The sequence below is a fragment of the Rattus norvegicus genome, chromosome 3, assembly GCF_021556685.1.
Source record: "Rattus norvegicus strain SHRSP/BbbUtx chromosome 3, alternate assembly SHRSP_T2T, whole genome shotgun sequence".
Classification (NCBI taxonomy): Eukaryota; Metazoa; Chordata; class Mammalia; order Rodentia; family Muridae; genus Rattus; species Rattus norvegicus.
In genome coordinates this window covers 149,335,342-149,352,530 of record NC_141536.1, presented here as the reverse complement: position 1 = coordinate 149,352,530, position 17,189 = coordinate 149,335,342, and the positions used below count along the sequence as shown (strand labels likewise).

Sequence of the window (17,189 nt, the reverse complement as noted above, 5' to 3'; positions counted from 1 at the left end):
CCCAAATAATTTCTTTCTGTCAGAGGGGCTTTGGACCATTCAGGCTTGGAGCTGAGATTTCAAGGTAGATGAACTGATCTTAGATATTTAGATCAAGACCTATGAGCAGAGAGACGGGATCACAGAGACACTTGGCTAAGGAGGGTAGTCTGGGCTCCCAAAACCCGTGGGATCGTAGTATTCCCAGATGATACCCCAAGGACAGTGGTTCTCAACCTTCTTAATGCTGTGACTTTTTAATACTGTTCCTCATGGTTGTAAATACAATTATTTTCACTGCTACTTCATAACTGTAGTTTTGAATCATAATGTAAATATCTGATAAACAGGATATCTGATATGAAACCCCCATGAAAGGGTCATTCGACCTCCGAAGGGGTTGCGACCCACAGATTGAGAACCAATGGCCTAGGAGCCAGAGAACCCTGCAAGAGTCTAGTGACACGTTTAATAGCTGGAGGTCAGGGCTGTACTGAGGCCTGGGACAGCTACCTGACTCCTGATAGAGAGGTGGGTCCCTGAGTACTCCCCATGCTCCCACAGCCACCTGGGCCTCATTCGGTGCCATCTCTGTCAGATGCCATCTTGTTCCAGTTCTTCAAACCCAGTGCCCTGGTACCGAGCGGTCAAACTGACGAACACGGCCATTTGTGTTTCAAGGTGGCGGTAGCGGAGGCTGCCAGTCAACTTGCAGCCCTTTGTTGGATTGGCCCACGGCACGCATCTTCTGACCCCTACTGTCCTAAGTACTCCATCAGTCCTGGGTCAGGCCAAGGAGAACCGTCAGGGCAAGCTCAAACCAGGGTGTCAAAGTCCACACACGGCAGTGGCTTCCGCCAATAGCAGAGGTTGCTGTATTCAGGGTTGGCCAGGTCTGTGCTGGGGCCGCGCACCACGGGCGGGAAGAGAAGCTCCACCACCTCTCCAAGCCGCTGGTACCTGTGGGCAGAATGGGCGGCACTGAGTCAGAGTTGTCACAAGGCAGTGGCCTTCACAGCTGGCGAGGCCCAGGATTTATCCAGGAGAAGAGGTGGAATCCGGGTCCTGGGAGAGGCTGCGTGTGGGGGACACAGGGCCTTACGTGGATTTGTGGTTCTTTATGAGCTCTTGGATGAGCTCTCCCCGGGGGTTGACTGTGAAGATTCGAGACTCAGGGAGGCCCACCTGCCTGTAGGCAAAAACATCCTGCAAGGGACAGAAAGGGTTAGGGCAGCGTCTGAGACTGCTGGGGGGCAGGGAGATGGGGCTGCAGCTGTAAGGAGGGGACACTCACGTTAGGCCTGTTCCCAAACGCGGCATAGAAAGGCTGTCTTTGGGGCAGAAACAGCTGCTGGATATCACTCAGGCAGGCAACCTTGAACACCTCTGGCTTCTTCTCGATTACTTCCCTGGAGTGGCCATGGTCACGGACGGGGATGAGGGCAAAGGAAAGACAAGACACCAGAGAGTCAGAGGACATGTTGTCTGACCAGTCTTGTGAGATACCCAGGAGCAAATGTGTGCTAGGCTGGAGGTGCTCTTGCCTTCCCCGTGTGTGTAAGCGTGGTTACCTGTGGAGGGCGGAGAAGAGGCTGCTGGGAGACAGCAGGATGGGGCCCTTAGGGAGGCCGCAGCCATGCTCGCTCACCCACTGCAGGTACCCCTTGGTGAGGTGAGCCATGCCGATAGCCCGTGCAGAGCAGTACAGGAACTTGTACCCATTTCTGGGGGTGGGAGACAGTCATCAGAGATACCTTCCCTATTCCCATTATCCATTCGCTACAAACACAGCTCAGTGGGGGTCTCTGGCCCTCAAACCTAGAGGGCTTTGAAGAATGAGACTGAGGAAGGCCTTGGGAGTGGGTATTGTCAGCATCTGTCCCAGCTGGAACTTGGATACTATTTTAGGGGCCAGGATAGAGATGGCTTTCTGCTACCTTGTGGTCAGCAGGTACATGACTCACAAGAGAACTAAGGACCAGAAAGGTCTCTGTTTTATGGACTTCCCAGTCTACCCCTGGTGGCACCCAAGACTGGCTTCCCAGGGCAGAAGTTAGGGTGGCCTAAGATACCCTATTACCCTCCAGCTAGGAGTCCCGACCCAGTCAGCCAGAGCTCAGCACTCACAGATGGATTTTGTGGTAGAGACTAGTAATGCCCTGGTGTGTCCAGTCTTTCCCCAGCTGGGGCAGAATGTGGCCCAGAGCATCCGACCTATAACCAGGGAAGAAAGTCATTTAGGCTACCCACATGGCTCCCATGCTCCATGGGCGTGGCTCAACGTGGCCCACCTGGAAGAAGGCATTGCACACTGCTCCCACACACCCAGAACAATGGGAGGTAGGTCCCCAGGCACTTCCCCCAGACTCCTCACAGCCAGCTGGGTCTCACTTGGTGATGGTGCCGTCTATGTCAGAGATGACCACCTTGTCATCCCAGTTCCACAGGTAGATGGTGGCTTTGCAACGGCAGGTGCCTTGGTACTGGGTAGTCACGCTGAAGACCACATCGTTAGCTCCTTCATTCAGGTTTAGACACCGCTGGGAGCAGACAAAGGGAGAAGGTATGATCTGTCACCCTACACTTTGGCTGTGGTTTTGATCCCCACGAGCCTCTTTCCCCTCTTCCTGTTAGTTCTGAGACCCTTCCTGAGGCGTTTTACAGCAACCACACACAGACACTTGTATATAGAAAGAGGGCATCGGTGCTTCCCAGGGACCTGCACAGCGCTTTCTGTTCCATGGCGCAAATTACAGACAAACCACATTTGTGACTCTCTGCCTGGGTTTCGAGATCAGCCCCAAGGCAAGGGCTGGTCATGATAGGAAAATACTTATTCCCAAAGGAGGTGGGGCTGTGCGATCATCATAGAAAGCCCTTTCAGGGGGGCAAGGGTAGCTAAAGTGAGACCTGGCCCTGGATGTGAACCTTAGAGAATGATGCTGGCTTCTCTCCATCATAGCTAGGAGATCTCTGTGTCCAGGCTGAATCAAAACTTGACAAGTACTCTAGGGCCCCAGGCAAGGGGCTGTTATCTTGTACCAAGTTGGTCAAACCATGGATGCCTTCCTGATTGTGGGGCTACCAGATACAGAACTCAGGGAATCCATATAATGAAGGCTGGATGGGGTTGTCGAAAATCTGAAGAGCTGTTATCAGCACTGATGGCTTCAAAGAGGTTTCCAAGGTACAATGCAGCACACTGCAGGTGGATATTTTAGGATATGAGAGGACTTTTCCCTTAGAGCTTCTAACAGAAATCAGCTGGTCTATTAAGAAGTGAGCCCCCCTCCCCCTAGGTATTTAACACAGGCCATGGAGAAGCTGCCTGTGGGGAAGATTCTGGCTGTGGTGAACTGCACTTCACCTTGGTCCTGTGAGACCTGAACGGAATTAACACAGCCCAGCCCCTCCACCCAGGAACACAGGGATGTGCACACTCACGATCTGATTGGAAGAGAGACGAAGAGACTTCTTGTAGGTAGGGACATAGCCCGGAGTGGAGGATGGCAGTGGGGGCACTTCGAGGATCACAGGGCTATCTGGGACATCGTCATCACTGCTTAGGACCTCTGTCTTCTCTCTGCAGGCATTGCTGGCATTTTGAACCACTTCCCCCAGCCATAGGCCTTTTGCTTACCCTCAGTGCAGGCACCTGAGTGATCCAGGCCCTGTTCCTATCACTCTAGAGCTGCCACCTATGTGGGGTGTCTGCCCAGGGAGCTGAGAGCCAAGCTGGAATGGAGGCCTAACCATCTAGCTTCACTATGCCTCTCTTGGGGTGTCTACCTGGAGGTATCCTCCTGAACACGTGTATCCTGGAACTTGTCCCTAATCTCACTTGTTTTGGCTTCAGCTAGCCCACCCTTGGTCACTCTTTCCACAAGCTGGATTGCTGGGTTGCTTCCAAGATTAGAATCAAGTGTGGGCTGGGGAAGAGAGACCCTTGTCCCTCCCCTTAATACAGCAGCCCCTCTCCCAGGCTAGCAGTCTGCATAACTGGTCAGCTTTGTCATTGCCTACCTGAGGGACATCTGGTATGTCTCTAGGTCTGTTTTCCCATCTTGGAGGTGGGGACATTTCTCAGAGGAATGAAAAGGCTGGGAAAGAGGTCTGGCACCCTCCCCCACCAGGCAGATCCTCACCAGGCTCCAGTCCCAAGCCCTGCTAACAGGTTCTACTCACCCCTGCTGTTTCCTGGTTGCTGCTTTCTCCCTCTGGGCACTGCGCTGTGGGAAGAACTTCCATAAGCAGATTCTGCTTCCTGGCCTGTGCTGGCCCTGCCCTGTGATCACTGGCCACCCACCTACCTCCTCAGCTGGGAAGTCCCTGCGTCTCCAGGAAAACCACCATCGCCCACCTTTCCGGGGCATCTTCTCCTTTTGAAGCTTGTCCACAGTGCTCTGTGGGTGGATGACAGCCATGAACTCTTTCTACACCACATAAATCTACCTTAGGTTGACAATGGGAACCCCATGAGCCCAGAATCTCAGCCCACCCTAGAGCAAGGTACTGTCAACTTCTGGAGGCTGAAGAAAATGTTCACCTCCTCCCGAGAGACTAAGAATGGGTCAGGAAGTCTGCAAAGGCGACCAAAGGCCCTTCCTGCCTCAACTGAACTCCTGGGCTCTAGTTCAGCTTCCAGATCTCACAAGCCCATGCCCTACTAGAGTGACTGAGGGTAGTACTGTATTGGGAGAATCTTAGAACTGGTACTCAACGCAGGATGCCTCCCAATAGCCCCAGGAACAGACATAGTCAGTGTACTCTTTAACCCAAAGACAGACACAATTTCCTGAAGTCAGTGATCCTAACTCATGATCCTATCTCTCTCTTGGTATTCTGATCGTTATCTGATTGAGGCACCATTACCTTAAGGAGAAAAAGAAAGAAAAGCTGATTAGATGCATGGTAAGAAATCCGCCTTGATGACCTATCAGCACTCTAGTGGTGCTGTTTACAAAACCCAAGTCAGAAGAACAGGAGCTTGGGGTTTATCAACCCGGGGGCCAGCAGGCATGCGTGGGGGCCTCTCAAAGGCCTCAAGTAGCAGATCCGTCTGGATAAAATGAGGAGAGTCAAACAAGGGATGGGCTCTCTTTCTTCCCGTAGGTCCTAGGCCCTGCCACCATATGACAGAACCAGACATCACTAAAGGGATGCTGTCAACACTTAGATGCCCTCTGAAGAATCCTAACTGAGCTAAGAGTCACAGATAAGACAAGAGTGGGGCCCTGGGGGCCTCACAGAGAGCAGAAACAGCAGGGAGCGTCACGGGCCCCTCTCTGTTCACCATCCTCTTTCTTGCCAAGGCTATGCCTTCCATGACCTCACAGAGAGGGCAGGTGGCTGCAGAAGGCCAGGTGATATTCCTTCTTTTTTTTTTTTTTTTTCTTTTTTTCGGAGCTGGGGACCGAACCCAGGGCCTTGTGCTTGCTAGGCAAGCGCTCTACCACTGAGCCAAATCCCCAGCCCCGATATTCCTTCTGAGAAGGAATATGAACACTGGCTTCCTTCCCCCATCTGGGTATCCACACGCGCTGCTCCCTGCTTGACCTGCTCAGGACTGTCACTCATTTGACTAGTGGGGACTTGTTCAGCACCCCAGGCTACTCATCTACTGATCGGTTGAATTTGATGCTCATCTAGATGAGTCTTTGATCAACTGTGCCTTCCTGGAGGGTGGGTGCGTTTGGCTCATGTCACCTCAATATGGCGTATAAGAGGTATACCATAGAGGAAGGCTGACCAAGGGGGCTAGCACCCCTGAGCTCAGCAGAGGAGGGGCAGGGTGGGACCCTCTTTCCCAGGCCTCATCTTTCAGATCCCAAACTCTCCTGTTGAAGGTTTGTCTCAGTGCGGCCATCTGTTGGATGTTTATACTGTTCTGATCTCTCCTGAGTGCCGCTGATGAAGAGCCCAAACCCAGTAGGACCCAGCCATGGCTGAGAATCCTTGGAATGACAGCCTTTGTCCACACAGGATGAGCAGGACTTTGAGGCCCTCTGTTTCCTGCCTGGAGAGCGGGTCTGGTAGGCAGTAACCACAAGCTCCAAGCCCTATCTCTGTTCACCATCTACTTTCTTGCCGAGGCTATGGCTTCAAGGCATCAGCCCTGGTGGTGTTCTAAGCATTACCTCAGGTAAGTTCTTCTGGAAGGCTTGCAGAGAAAGAATCATGGGGGCAGCCACAGCCCAGTTATAATGCCTGGAGAGAAAGAATCAGGTATTGGAGCTACTGTACCTCTGAGGGTATCGAGAGTGGGTAACTCTGGACACCAGCCATCCCCAACCAGCTACTCACTTCTCGTTAATTTTCACCACGAGGTTTGGGTCATCCAGGAGCCCGGGGTTCTTAGTGAGGTCCTCGTAGGAGACCATGTGCTGGGTGAACTTCTCTGGGCACAGAGGCAGAATGTGAGGGCTGAGGCTGTCATGTCACAATCTGCTTCCCTCATCCCCTCCATACCTCCTGTTGGCTAGGTCTTTCTCTTGGTAACATCTCCTGGCTCTCTGGTGTTTCACCTATTCCCACTCCAGGGATCACAGGTTAGGTCAAGGCTTATGATCGAGCATTTATGTCATAAAAATGGTGGCTGAGAGCGGGCACCATAGGATAGCGGGTGGCAGGAAGCCCTGCCCTGCCTTACATCTGTGCCCTCAATCCTCAAACGTCTTCCCTGACTTCTGGCTCCTGGAAACTTCCCTGCCCTGTGGTGGTCTCTGGAGGTCTTCCTTGCTCTTCCTTGACCCTGAGGGGTCACTTCTGTCCTCCAATGGCTCCTGAGTGTCATATCTGTTCTCCTCTTCCCTCTGTTCATCCCTAGGAGTCTCCATCCCTTCTCTGATCCCTGAACATCCTCCCCATCCTCCCCATCCTCCCTTGGTCCCTAGCTCTGCACTAATCCTTGGAATAGCTGGCACCATGGTTGAACATACCCAGGGAGATATCGCGAGTGTCGGCCAGTCCACCACAGAGGGACAATTCTATTCTGTCCACGGAGTCCAGAGTGCACTCTGCTGTGTGCTCACGGCTGGGGTTCTCCAGCAGCTTCTGGTTGCTGGGCTCGCTCCACCTCCTGGCCCCCATCCCACAGTCACTAAAGGCAAAGAGGGTGGACAGCAATGCTACGAATACAAAAGAAGATGAAGGGGTTCCCCGCTTTCCTCCCAGGCCCTTGATAAGCTTGGGACTAGGGCCTTTGGCTCCACAGACCCCAGTCCCAAACTCCCTGCCACCCAGTGCCCAAGCACCTCTTAGGGAAATAGAGGGCCACATTCTCAGAGTCCAGGGAGGGCAGATCATCCAGGTAGATATCACTTGGGCCCAGGTGCTGGCTTCTCTTCAGGGAAGCTGAGAATGAATGAGGGGACAGTCACACACCAAACATGGATTCCGTGGCATGAACAACATGTGTCCCTTCTCTGAGTGTCTCAAGGTGGTGCTGTCCAATAGAAGTCTTCCATGACAGAAGGGCCCCATATCCGTACTGTCTAGCGTAGGAGCCACTAGCACACTTCAGAGAGGTTGGTGTGGCACAGAAGCGCACTTTCAAAGTTTGCTCACTTGAACCATTACATCTTATTTTACCTATTTATTGGCACCTTTTAAAAGCGATTTTATTTATTTTGTGTGTGTGTGTGTGTCGGTGGAGGGACATGTGTGCCATGGTCTGAGGATGACAGTACACGTGTACGGGTCAGGGGACAGCTTGCAGGCGTCAGTTCTCTCCTTCCACCTTGTGGATCCTGGGGACCAAACCCAGGTTCTCAGGCTTGGGGTCAGTGCTTTACCCACTGAGTCATCGCACTAACCCTATGCACTGTTTCTTCGAGACAGGGCCTCGTATATCCCAGGCTCGCTTTGAACTCTATGTAGCCAAGGACAACCTTGAATTCCTAATCCCCCCACCTGAATCTCCCAAATTCTGGGATAAAAGCCTGCACCACTGGATGCAGTTTATCTGAGACTAGGGCTCGAACCGTGGTTTCCTCCATGTCAGACGAGCATCCCACCAACGGCACGCCATGCCCGGCCCTTAATTATTTAACTTAATTTCGATTCCTATAAATCAGTGGCTATCATCTCAGACAGTGCAGTGCAGGGGCCTTCCTACCACTCTTCAGTAAAGACAGGCTGGGTGCTGAGGGAGGCCAGCCTTGCTTGGCCTGCCTGACGTCCTGACCCAGCATCCGTCATCCCTATCCACTCAAGACGGCTCTCGGGTCCCAGGCCTGAAACCCGTCTCCCACCTTGGAGGCCTGATTCACGCAGCCTCCTCTACCTAGAGTTTTCTTCTCATTTCTCCCATGGCTGTGTCTTCATTGCCCATGTCTTGGTTATAACTCTCATTACTCAGAGACCACGTGCTTTCCCAGGCCCCAGCCCCGAGCTAATGACTCTGTTCTGTGTGGTCTATGCTAGGCTCTGTCTTGTTTATGCACATGCCATTTGGCTCCTCCATGGGACTAGACCCTGGGAACACTGGCCAGGCACAAGGCCTGGCATATGGCAGCTGCTCAAACTGTACCTGAAGTCCTACAGCCCACCCAGGACATAACCTGGGGCTAGGGATGCAAAGAGAGAGACCCAGCCATCACTCACCTCTTCCTCTGGAGACTTCTGTACGTCCAGAGGGCGTGTGGCTCTCTGGAGTGGTCCAGCTCCATGATTTCGTGGCAGGAGGGTGTCCTGTACCCCTGGGGTTCTGAGTCTTGGTTTCCTTACTCTCTGGGGCAGCAAGAGGAGAATCCATGGGAGTTTCCTCACGATGTGCCTCCACATCAGGATGAAACATATCTTCCCTGACTCCTGGTTGCAGCGCTGGGGATCTCAAAGTGTCCACGCCAGCCATAGAGGAAGGGCTAGGTTCCCCAGGAAGAGCACAGATTGCCTCAGCCATACTTTCAAGGACCAACGAGAACTCAGGATGCTCAGCTTTCGCCACCTTCGATCAGACAAATACAGGAAGACAAGTGGGGTGCATGTGAGCTCACAAGGTGCACATCCCAAGGGCTCTACTCCTCATACAGAGTGGCCAGGGAGTCCCCGAAAGGCAGAGACTGGAGAAGCAAGGAAGAACTCACCTTAGGCAGCCTCCCCCAGGCCCACTGCATATGAGACTCAGCCCTCAGAGGACTGGGCTCCAAGGGCCGCAGCTCTAGTTCTGAGTCACTCTTAGGGGACATTAGGTCAGCAGATGAAAGGCTGCAAAGAACAAGCATTCAGAGACCACCACTAGTCAGCCTGTGGCCATCCCTCAATCTCAGACAACATGGAAAACCATTTTCAACAGATATTTATGCCTGTGCTGTATCCAAAATATACACACACACAGATCTAGATAAATATGGATATATATGGGGATACACACACACACACACACACACACACATATATATATACATATATATACACACACACACATGCACACATATATAAATGTACGTATGTAAAGAATTCCCACAAGTCAGCAACAAGAAAGCAATCCAGTTTTAGTTTTTTTAAAGCTAGATGCGGTAACACATGCCTGTAATCTTAGCATCATCTTCTGCTACATAAAGAGTTCAAGGCCAGCTTTGGCTAAGTCACACCTTGTCTAAAAAAAAAAAAAAATCAAAACAAAAAGGATGGCAAGATGTGACTTCCGTGAGCTCTACTTATGTGTGTGCGCGCGCGTGCAAGTGAGTGCAGTGCCTATGGAGGCCAGAAGAGGGCATCAGATCTCCTGGAGCTGGAGTGACAGGCAGCTGTGAGCTGCTTCATATATGTGTGAGGAACTGAACTGGATCCCCGGGAAGAGCAGCAAGTGCTCTTAGTGTGGAGCCATCTCTCCAGCCCCAAAGACATGACTTCTTAATGGGTATAGAGTTTCTGTCCAGTGTGAAGGGAAGTTCTAGAACTACTGAGTAGCTATGGTCACATAACGTTGTGAACGGACTTCATGCTATCGCGCACTCTGAACTGGCTAAAATGGGGAAGTCCATCTCGAGAGTATTTTGCCACAATTGAAAAAGTGAGTTTGATTCTTAGTCAAAACTTTATCAAAACCAAGACAAAATAAAAAAAAAAAATTGCCCCAAACTTTTAACGTTTTACAAAAGAGAAATATAGATGGGCAACAAACCGACTGGGTGGGTCCTGAGGCATTAGTCATCACAAAGATGTAAGCTGAAAGCAGTCTCACACCAGCCTGCTGCCCACTTCAACACTTACTTGGCCTGGGGCGTACACTCGCCATCAGAGTAGGGGTAGATGTCTTTAGGCTGCGATGAGGGCTCCTCTTCCTTCCAAGCACTGCTTAGGGACCACAGAGACATCAAGGCCCTTGTCCAGAGTCATCTGCCCCGGGCTAGTGTGCCCTGTGCCCCGACCTGGTTCCTACCTACCTTGGGGACTCTGGCATTGGCTTTTCCAGCAAGGTCAGCTCACTCTCGGCACCTGCCTCCAGCTCTTCAGAACTGGAGTCCGCCGCATCCTCCCTGCGCCTGGGTTTCCTCCTGCGCCGCCTCTTTCTCCGCCCCGTAAGGACGAGGCCCTCAGGCTCGCTCGCTGTGCCCAGCTGGGAGTCTGAGGGAAAGCCTGACAGGCCTCCCCACGGGATGGGTGAGGTGCACAGTCGAGGAGGCACATCTTCCTGTGGAGAAAACAAGGGCTAAAAGTGGTGGGGCCATCAGGTTATCCAGAGCCCCACGGCGAACTCATTTAGGGGCAGGCACGGGGGCTGAGCAGAGGCAGTGGCAGCCCACACTGGCCGCAAAGCCCCCTCTAACTGAGGTGATGCAGCAGTCGAGGCAAACTCTTTCATTGACTTGGGCTAGGCCCTGCCTCATTCTGCAAGACACCCGTCTTTTCACATGCACCCCAATTCTGTCTTCTCGGTGTTTGGGTCTGATACAGACTAGAACAGCCAGGCTCTACTCTTAGCGGTCCCCTTAGCCTTGTCTTTTCTGAGTTTCCAATCCAAGCTGTCTTTCCACGGGCTCAGAGGGTCAGCTCAGAGGGCCCCTGCTTCAGAAACCTTCCTCAGGAAGCAGAAGGAACCAAAGTACACACACACACCTTTCTGGGCTGTGGATATAATGACGTTTGAGGCCAGCTTCAAGTGACCCTCTTTATCAGATCTCTGCCGAAGAGATGTCCCTGAGGTCAGTCAAGGGCAGTGACAGACCCCAGGTTCCCTCGTGGTAGATAGAGCCTCAGTGGAGAGGTGATGTCGGGTACAAGCCAGGAGGATGGTCCCTACCTCATCACTGTCCAGCTCCTGGACAAAGAAGGCCTCGCCACTGTCCCCCAACTTCATGTGCAAGTCCACAGGCTCTCCATTGATCTCGATGTCCACCTGTAGTGGGAATGGGGGTTGGGGACATCATGGCCAAGGTACGGGTCCTCATACCCAGATCTGAAGGCACACTCCCTCCCACCTGCCACCAGCTCTGAGGTGGGCAGAGCGCTCTCCAGACTTCAGTGGCCCTGGCCTCTCGCTCATCACATGGTCCCCAAGAAAGCACCACCGTGACCTGAGTCTCCTACTTTTCCCCTCTCCTGGGTGTTGACTGCATGGACTATGGTGAGAATTCCCACTTACTGTAGAGTGTGTTATGTAGAGCGTCCTGTTTAACAACCCCTTGTAGTAACTTCTATCATTGTCTTTCTAGGCAAAGAAACTTAGGCTTGTGTGTGTGTGTGGGGGGGGGGGAGAACTCATTATTTGTGAGGACCTGCAAAGGGTCTTCAATTACACCCCGATCTCTTTGTGTTATGTCTCATGTGTGTTTGTATGTGGTGTCACATGTGTGTGTACATGTTCATGTGGGAGGGTCAGAGGTCAATCTCAGACGTCTTCCTCAGTCACTCTCTACCTTATTCTTTGAGACCTGGAGCTCACCAAGGTTGGAAGGCAAGTGAGCTCCAGAGAGCTACCGCATCGCCGTCTCTTCCGGGCTTTCTATGTTTAAACTGTAAATTCACAGACATACGGTGCACATCGCTATTGAGATTGGAAAAGTTTGCTGGAAATCAAAGCCCAGGCATCATAAGCTCTTTATTCACTCGGCCATCTGCCCGGCTCTACGGCCCAACCTCTTATCTCTCAGTACCTTGCCTTTTACAGATTAGAACTTCCTATCAGGGTTCTGAAAAACTCAGTTACCTCAACTCGAATGGGGTTTGGGCCCACTAGGCTGTGGCTTACAAAGGAACCCGGTGCAAAAATACGTGAGGAAGTAGACATAGTTCTGCTAAGGGACTAACCCCTTGTCCCCACACACTGGTCTCAAGGTCACATCATCAGCTCCTGTTTACTGTCCCAAACTATTCCACTTCTAGCACTAGACATATAAAAAAAAAAAGTGTCCATTCCTAAGGGTGACGTGGCTTTGTTTGAAGACGCAAGGTGATTTAGCACGGCCACAGGAGAAGCATTTGGAAGTTGAGCCAGGCCTGGTAGCCGCAGCATTTGATTCTACTCCTCTGGGCTTCCTACCTAGGAAAATGAGAGTCTTCGGGATCAAAGCCCCAAGCCAACCCCAAAACAGTGAGGACCAGTGAGGTGGCTCAGCGGGAAACAGCACTTGCTGCCAAACTTAACGACTTGAGTTCAATCCCTGGAACCCACACAGTGGAAGGAAAGGACAGCCTCCCACATTGTTTTCTTTTTTTTCTTTCTTTTTTTTTTTTTTTTTTTGGTTCTTTTTTTCGGAGCTGGGGACCGAACCCAGGGCCTTGCGCTTCCTAGGCAAGCGCTCTACCACTGAGCTAAATCCCCAACCCCCCACGTTGTTTTCTGACGTACACCCACACGCTCGCGCACACTCACACAGTGTGCTCACACAATCATACATACATACATATACAAGATAAATAAAATAAGATACATTTTTAAAGAAAATTCAATGAAAAGAACAAAAGAAGAGAAACAGGACAGGGATTCTCCCCCACCCCCCGCCACACACACACACACACATATCTGTACTTTCAAAAGCCCACCCCAATGAAGCCAGACCGAAGGCCAAAGCACTCACCACCTTCTCCCGTGACCGCAGGACACCCAGCTTGCCGAACCGCACATGGAAGGGTGAGCATCGGAAGGAGCCATCCACCTGCTTGACCACCAGCACGTCAATGCCGCCGCTCAGTGTGGCTGGGTTCAGGCCCCTGTATAGCTCCTTAACTGTTCCAAACACTGTCTCTGCCAGCTGCCCCACATAGTTCATGGCTGCTGCTGGCCAACCCTGGGATGTCCAAGCTTACGTTGTCCAGCCCTCAGAAAGGGAACGTGCTTAAAGAGAGGCAGCAGCCGCGGGATGGGAGGATCTCCAGAAGACCTGGGCCTACTAGCTGTGGCTGGCCCACAAACCTACAGTGGGACCCTTGGGCAGCCGGCTGACTTCTCCTACCGCCAATCTCCACATCTGTAAAAACAAGGACTCGGGGTGAAACAATAGCACAATGGCTGGTTGCCCGTGCCTCTAAATGCTATGACTCACTGTGACGCCCATGAGCCCTCCATGGGCATGGCTCATCCAATCCTCAGGACAACCTCGAAAGGCTGCCAGAGCTGCTGCTATTATTCCTGTTTACAGACGAACCAGGTGAAGCTTGGGGAGGTGGAGTGACTTGCCCAAGGTCTCACGCCTATGAAAGAAGGAACCTGAGGTTCAAGTCCAGGTCTGTGTGACTCACGTCCGGAACCCTTGGCAAGGACAAATAGGAAGAAGATTCGCTGTGTAAACAGGACATCGTGGGCAGCGGGGAGAGCCTCCTGATGCGGGTAGCCCTGCTAGTTAATAGGCGGCGTGCTAAAGGAAGTCTTCCATTTAAGAAATGGGTCTAGTAGAGCGCTTACCTAGGAAGCGCAAGGCCCTGGGTTCGGTCCCCAGCTCCGAAAAAAAGAACCAAAAAGAAAAAAAAAAAAGAAAAGAAAAGAAAAGAAAAGAAAAAAGAAATGGGTCTAGCTAGCTTGTTGCTTCCTGGTCCTAGAAATTGAATGGGCTCCTGCATATGAATTCCAGGTACCTAAGTCTCTACTGAACCAAGTAAGGTCTCTGTGTAGCTTCAGGATGCCACACCAGCCCTACGCCCCAACCCTTTTCTCCTGGTAAGATGAGGCCCACAGCCTCCCAGGGTCTCCAGGCCACTGTCCTCAGCCAGTCTCTAGCTTCAGACTAGAATTCAGCCAGGCAGGTCCTCAGAGCCACATTCTGGCCAGCACTGTCCTATAACCCAGCCGGACTGGTCCCTCTGGCTTTCCTCTATGAGGGAGGGTGGGGAAAGGTGAAGGAGGAGGCTTCAGTGGCAACAAAGAAAAGCCAGGGCTGTAATGAGAGTCATGGCCAAGCTGACACAGTGTCCCCTCCTCCTGCTCCACCTGAACCAGACTCAGCTCGTCACACCTGTTATACTGCCAAGTAAGGGACCCACTGCCCTGGCTGCAAGACCCATGACACGGCAACAGGTCACCCTCCTCTCTCAGATCTTGCCTAAGAATTCCTGGAGGACAATAGCTCAGGATCTTCCTTCAAAGAAGCTAATTGATATACCACACTTCATGGTGATAATAGAGTATAGATTATGTGTGTGTGTATGTGTGTGTGTTGGGGGGGAGCAGAAAAGACACTGTGACTCAGGTCTCCTGACTCCTTAATTAGTCCACAGTCCCTGAAACACACCACAGAGAGCAGCCACCTCTGTACAGCTCTGTGATGCACCAATCTTGGAATGTGGTCCAGGAATTGGTAGCATAAGTGTCACTGGGAGCTTGTTGGAAATGTGGGAAACTCAGGACCCTTCCTGGGTCCACATGTACATCTGAAGAAAGTCCCTAGTGGTGCCTGAATCCTTGAGTGTTTGATAGGAGTTATCTCAGTGTTCCCAGCCCGTAGTGACTTTCAGAAAGTCGGACCCCAGTGGTTAACATTTTCGAGGGAATGCCGCTGTCTGGTTGGTTCTGGAACCACAGACAGGCTTTCCTCTGTGTCAATAAATGGTGCACGTAGCTCGAGCCAATGTATACTCTTTTGTTGGTTTTATCTCTTAGGAAAAAAATCTGTAACTAAACATTATAAGTTTGTATAAGACTATACTGTCTTCTAGCAAACCCCAAATACCTTTTGAATTACATTAAATAAAATGTCATAGAAGGAGAAGGAGAGGAAGAGGAGGAGGAGAAGGAGAGGGGGAGGAGAAGGAGAGGATGAGGAGGGGGAGGGGAGAGGTGTAGGGAGAGGGAGAGGGAGAAGGAGGAAGAAGGAGGAGCAGGAGAAGAAGGAGGAGGAGGAGGAGGAGAAGGAGAAGGAGAAGAAGAAGAAGAAGACAGGTGAAGTGATTTGCCCGGAGTCACAACTTAGTCACTGTCAGAGTGGAGATCAGATCCAGGCAGTTTGGTACCCTTACCCACAATGCCTCATGGCCATTCATGATCTAGACACCTGATAACAAAGTCTTGGCCTAGCCAGCGGGAGGCTAAGTCAAAATGCGGTGAAATTAAATTCTGTGGCTCTGTAATGTTGCTCAAATCCAATAACCATTTTGTCTGTAAGACACCTGTTGGCTCCTTGGCGGGAAGCTTCATTCTGCTCTAATATCGAACTCAATGACTACAGACGGAGACAGACTGACAGGACAGACACCTATCTGTTGAGCAAAGCTCTAGACTAGTCAGTCTAGGAAAAACAGAGAAGACCCAGGGTCTCCAGGAATAAAGGAGTAAAAGGAGTAAGCATGGGTTGCCCAGAGTAGGGGTGAAAACAAAGCTGCCTCAGACCTGCTGGGAGGGAAAGAACTGGAAAAACAAGCATGGCAGGCTTGGTTTGCTGTAGCATGTGTGTGTGTGTGTGTGTGTGTGTGTGTGTGTGTGTGTGTGTGTGTGTTTGGCAGGGTAAATTGTAAGACAGTATCTCTGGTTCCTGACCATTTGATGCCACTAGGCTCCCAGCTCCTATCCAAGGATGTGGCAGCCAAGTTGTCTCTAGATGCTAAAAGCCTCCTAGGAGGAATGTAGCCCAGGAGAGCACTTGCCTTTTACATGCAAGGTCCTAGGTACAATCCACAGCACTGCAAATAAAGTCAAATGTCTCCTTGGAAGAAAACCTGTCCCCAGTGGAGGGTCACTAACCTAAGAAAAGGATCTAGATGGCAGAGGTGGGCACATGGGATGGGGTGTCACTAGACTCACTCAGGTCTATTCACAGGTTCTCAGGCAAACAACTAGCTGGCCTCAGTTTCCCTTTCACAATATAAGCCTTAGGTGAGACCCATCTCACTCTCTAGAATCCCACTTGCTTGGGCTTCGGCTACTTCTAAGTAAAATCCTACCCCGGCCACATCCACCCCTAAGGAAACCTTCTTTTTGGCCTCCCCCGCCCTTGATTGTCCTATTGTTTAGGTTAAGGCTTTATTACCAGATACCCAGATCATTGATGGCAGCAAAGCACTGTGGGTAAGAACACCACAGTGTCTGAGTTCTAATCTATACCCTGCCCCTTCCCAGCTATGACTTTGGGCAAATTGCTTCACTTACCTGAATCTTTTTTTTTTTTAAGTATCTTCATTTTATTTTTTTCCTGTGCATTAGTGCTTTGCCTGCATATATGTCTATGTGAGGGTGTCAGACACCACCCCCGTCAGGGTGTCAGATTCCCCCAGAACTGAGTCACGGATAGGTGTAGTTGCTGGGAATTGAACCTGGGTCCTCTAGAAGAGCAGCCGGTGCTCTTAACCTCTGAGCCATCTCTCCAGCCCCTATTTCTCTGAGTCTAAATTTCAGCTTCTTTAAGAGGAGATAATATCAGGTAGGGATGAGTACCCTCTGAGACAATCTGCATACAGTCCCGTCGTACGATAGGTGTTATGCCCGTGTGTGACATCTAGCAGAGACGCCAGCATCTTTTCCAGAATCGTGACTATCCCGCTCGCTTAGGCTGTGGGCAGCGCAGTAGGGCAGCCTCTACCTGCAGTTAACAGTTTAGACACAGCAGGCTGACACCCCACACCATGACCAGTGGGAAACTCGCTATTTACAAGATGGACGACGGGTGAACTCCAGGCCTTACGGAGTACCTAGCTTAAGCCAGGCTAGATCTGTCATCAAGGTTCCAGGGCCAGTTTGCTTCTACCACAGGGAAGCCAAAACAAGTTGCTCTGGATTCTTGGGTCCCTAGATTTTGAGATGGGGGAGTCATGGGGATGACTTTCCAACTGCCACCAAAGAG

The 17,189-nt window shown here is 51.4% G+C and overlaps 1 protein-coding gene and 1 long non-coding RNA gene across 11 annotated transcripts in view; one reads left to right on the top strand and one right to left on the bottom strand.

Moving 5' to 3' along the window:
* Nucleotides 1–220: 220 nt before the first annotated feature.
* Nucleotides 221–17,189, bottom strand: part of Lpin3 (lipin 3) — a 24,394-nt gene continuing 7,425 nt past the window's right edge. For 3 of the 9 annotated variants that reach the window (NM_001434379.1, XM_087653447.1, NM_001014184.2), the window contains 20 exon segments: nucleotides 221–939; nucleotides 1,082–1,185; nucleotides 1,274–1,388; nucleotides 1,551–1,703; nucleotides 2,107–2,193; nucleotides 2,371–2,519; nucleotides 3,424–3,562; nucleotides 4,165–4,208; nucleotides 4,290–4,382; nucleotides 6,117–6,186; nucleotides 6,283–6,376; nucleotides 6,918–7,078; nucleotides 7,233–7,332; nucleotides 8,584–8,926; nucleotides 9,066–9,186; nucleotides 10,195–10,275; nucleotides 10,368–10,615; nucleotides 11,225–11,320; nucleotides 13,002–13,391; nucleotides 13,467–13,672. In NM_001434379.1, coding sequence (NP_001421308.1) covers nucleotides 795–939; nucleotides 1,082–1,185; nucleotides 1,274–1,388; nucleotides 1,551–1,703; nucleotides 2,107–2,193; nucleotides 2,371–2,519; nucleotides 3,424–3,562; nucleotides 4,165–4,208; nucleotides 4,290–4,382; nucleotides 6,117–6,186; nucleotides 6,283–6,376; nucleotides 6,918–7,078; nucleotides 7,233–7,332; nucleotides 8,584–8,926; nucleotides 9,066–9,186; nucleotides 10,195–10,275; nucleotides 10,368–10,615; nucleotides 11,225–11,320; nucleotides 13,002–13,193 — 2,535 coding nt within the window. In that variant the 5' untranslated portion in view covers nucleotides 13,194–13,391; nucleotides 13,467–13,672 and the 3' untranslated portion in view covers nucleotides 221–794. 9 annotated transcript variants of the gene reach the window in all.
* The window catches only part of LOC147995791 (uncharacterized), a 17,343-nt gene continuing 10,050 nt past the window's right edge, over nucleotides 9,897–17,189 (top strand). Inside the window, exon 1 of one of the 2 annotated variants that reach the window (XR_015684770.1) lies at nucleotides 9,897–9,994. This is a non-coding gene — a long non-coding RNA (uncharacterized LOC147995791). The remainder of the gene's footprint in view (nucleotides 9,995–17,189) is intronic. The other variant, XR_015684769.1, reaches the window with a different exon arrangement.